General features: G+C 34.2%; 1 protein-coding gene across 1 annotated transcript in view; it reads left to right on the top strand.

Moving 5' to 3' along the window:
- Nucleotides 1-1,739, top strand: part of LOC107709884 (uncharacterized) — a 10,179-nt gene extending 8,440 nt beyond the window's left edge. Inside the window, exon 3 of the mRNA XM_016514545.1 lies at nucleotides 1,353-1,739. Coding sequence (XP_016370031.1) covers nucleotides 1,353-1,571 — 219 coding nt within the window. The 3' untranslated portion in view covers nucleotides 1,572-1,739. The remainder of the gene's footprint in view (nucleotides 1-1,352) is intronic.
- Nucleotides 1,740-2,438: the final 699 nt, after the last annotated feature.

Below are 2,438 nucleotides of genomic sequence, written 5' to 3'. Positions count from 1 at the left end.
AATGTGCTGGAGTTTGTTTGAGGATGAGAGCAGAGGATTTTTCTTGAATCCCTCGCGAACAACTTGTGGGGATGTAGGGGCAGTTTGGTCATTTTTTTTTAGGCTTTCTGACCCCAAGACTCAACTAATCTCTGCAATTCTCGAGCTGTGATCCTTGGAGAGTCTTTGGCCACACCCCCAAAACAAAATCAAGACTTTGTAAAAGAGCATAATAGGACCCATTTAAGGGAATTTGGCCTTTGTGTTTACACATATTTGTACTGATTGGAACTTCTTAATTATTGCCCTGATGGTGGAAATGGGGATTTTCAATGCGTTAGCTTTTTTATTATTTGCCATTTTTTTGCCGAAATGAAAGATCAAAAGGATAAACAATGCAGATTTAACCCTAACTGAGGTAAACCATGCCCTCCCTACGGACAAAGAAATGTAGAAATACATAAATGTGAAAATAAAGAAATGTAGAAATGAATAAATGTGGAAATGAACAAATATGGAAATAAATTCATAAATAAATAAATGTGGAAATAAATAAAAGTCGAAATGAATAAATGTATAAATAAATAAAATAAATAAATTTTGGGGGGAAAAAAATATATACATAAGGAAATAAATGTATGAATAATTATTTATTTTTGCTTTTTTACTTTTCTTTATATATTTCTTTATTTATTTTTGCCTTTTTACATTTCTTTGTATATTTATTTATGCATTTATTTATTTTGGCAGGTTTGGCATTCCATACATGAATTTACATTTTATTTATAAATAAATAAAAACTGTGAGGACTTTGCGTCCTCATTTCAGAACACCACTGCACGCCATATATATATATATATATATACACACACACACACAAACAAACACCATAAGTTATCTCATTTGTAAGTCGCTTTGGACAAAAGCGTCTGCTGAATGATTATATAAATGATCAAAATTAAATGATAAATATAATGTATATGTAAGTTTGGAAACAGTATGATACTTATAGGGCCAGATTTAATTAACAGGGCAAATTAGCATGACAGCACTATAATCCCATAAAAGGGCCGATGGGAGTGTAAAGTTCTGCAGGTGATTTACTGACAATGCCCACATTAAAGAACACAGACACAGCCAGATCATTTCCATACTGACCAACACAATCTACTAAGAGCAGGACAAATTAACATCTGGTTTAAAGGGATAGTTCACCCAAAAATGAAAATTCTGTCATCATTTACTCACCCTCATGTTGTTCCAAACCTGTATAAGTTTTTCTGTATTTTTTATCAAATACATGCAGCCTTGATGGTGGTGTGTGTGTTTATATATATATATATTGTACTATATTCAGTTTTTTTCTCTTCTAGACATATCTCGAAGAACACAGCATTGACTGGGAGGGACCAACACCAGTGGATGATGATGACATAATTGAAGTTCCCCCACCACCTGAGAATCTGCACAGTGCTGTTTTCCAGTTTCTTCAAGGAAGAGTGGATCCACTTGGCACTAGCACTTGCTTTGGAGTTGACATTTTCTTGGAGGCATTAAGGGTTTCAAGGGAGCAATTGGATTACAGTTTCTAACATGTATAACTTTAAATGAGGGTCACCATAGCCTGGTCCCTCTAAACTAAATCATTGTATTGTAGCAATTTCGCTGTGTATTCTAAAAATCTGCAAATTAGTTTACTATTATGATTACTAGTTAATACTAAAGCTTGCCAGCCTACTGTATGACCACAACAGTGAAAGACCCCATGTTTTCAGGAGTGTATTCAGAAAATGGTTCATGGTTGTTTTTTTTCTTTACCTCTGTATAATACCTAATAAAGTGGTTTTAAGTGGGTTATAGTGTTCACTGCAAATGGACATTTCTGCTGCTTTATCACCTTTATTCACCTACTGTCGGATATTGGTGTGAGTGTGTGTTTATATATATATATATAAACTGAGCATTAATAAGTATTATTTATATTATAAGAGCCACCTTTGCTTTTATTTGGACAGCTTTGCGTTAAGTATTTGCATCTGTGTTTTTATGGGGAAAAAATACTATGGAAGTCAATGGGGCCTCACAACTGTTTCGTTACAAACATTCTTCAAAAAAAATCTTCTTTTGTGATCAGCAGAAGAAAGAAATTCATACAGGTTCGGAACAACTTGAGGGTAAGTAATGACAAAATTTAAAATTTTGGGTGAACTATCCCTTTAAGACGACAGAACCAGATGACAGAACAAAACTACAGTGCAGTAACAAGACTGCAATTAAGATGACAAGACGACACAATAAGATGACGGTAAGGACGACAGAATAAGATGACAGTAAAGACGACAGAATAAGATGACAGAACAAGACGACAGAATAAAACGACAGAACAGGACGACAGAATAAGATGACAGTTAGGACGACAGAATAAGATGACAGTTAGGACGACAGAATAAGATGACAGT

The sequence above is a fragment of the Sinocyclocheilus rhinocerous genome, unplaced genomic scaffold (assembly GCF_001515625.1).
Source record: "Sinocyclocheilus rhinocerous isolate Xijiao unplaced genomic scaffold, SAMN03320098_v1.1 scaffold26, whole genome shotgun sequence".
NCBI classification, from domain to species: domain Eukaryota; kingdom Metazoa; phylum Chordata; class Actinopteri; order Cypriniformes; family Cyprinidae; genus Sinocyclocheilus; species Sinocyclocheilus rhinocerous.
This window is presented reverse-complemented; position numbering and strand designations above follow the sequence as displayed.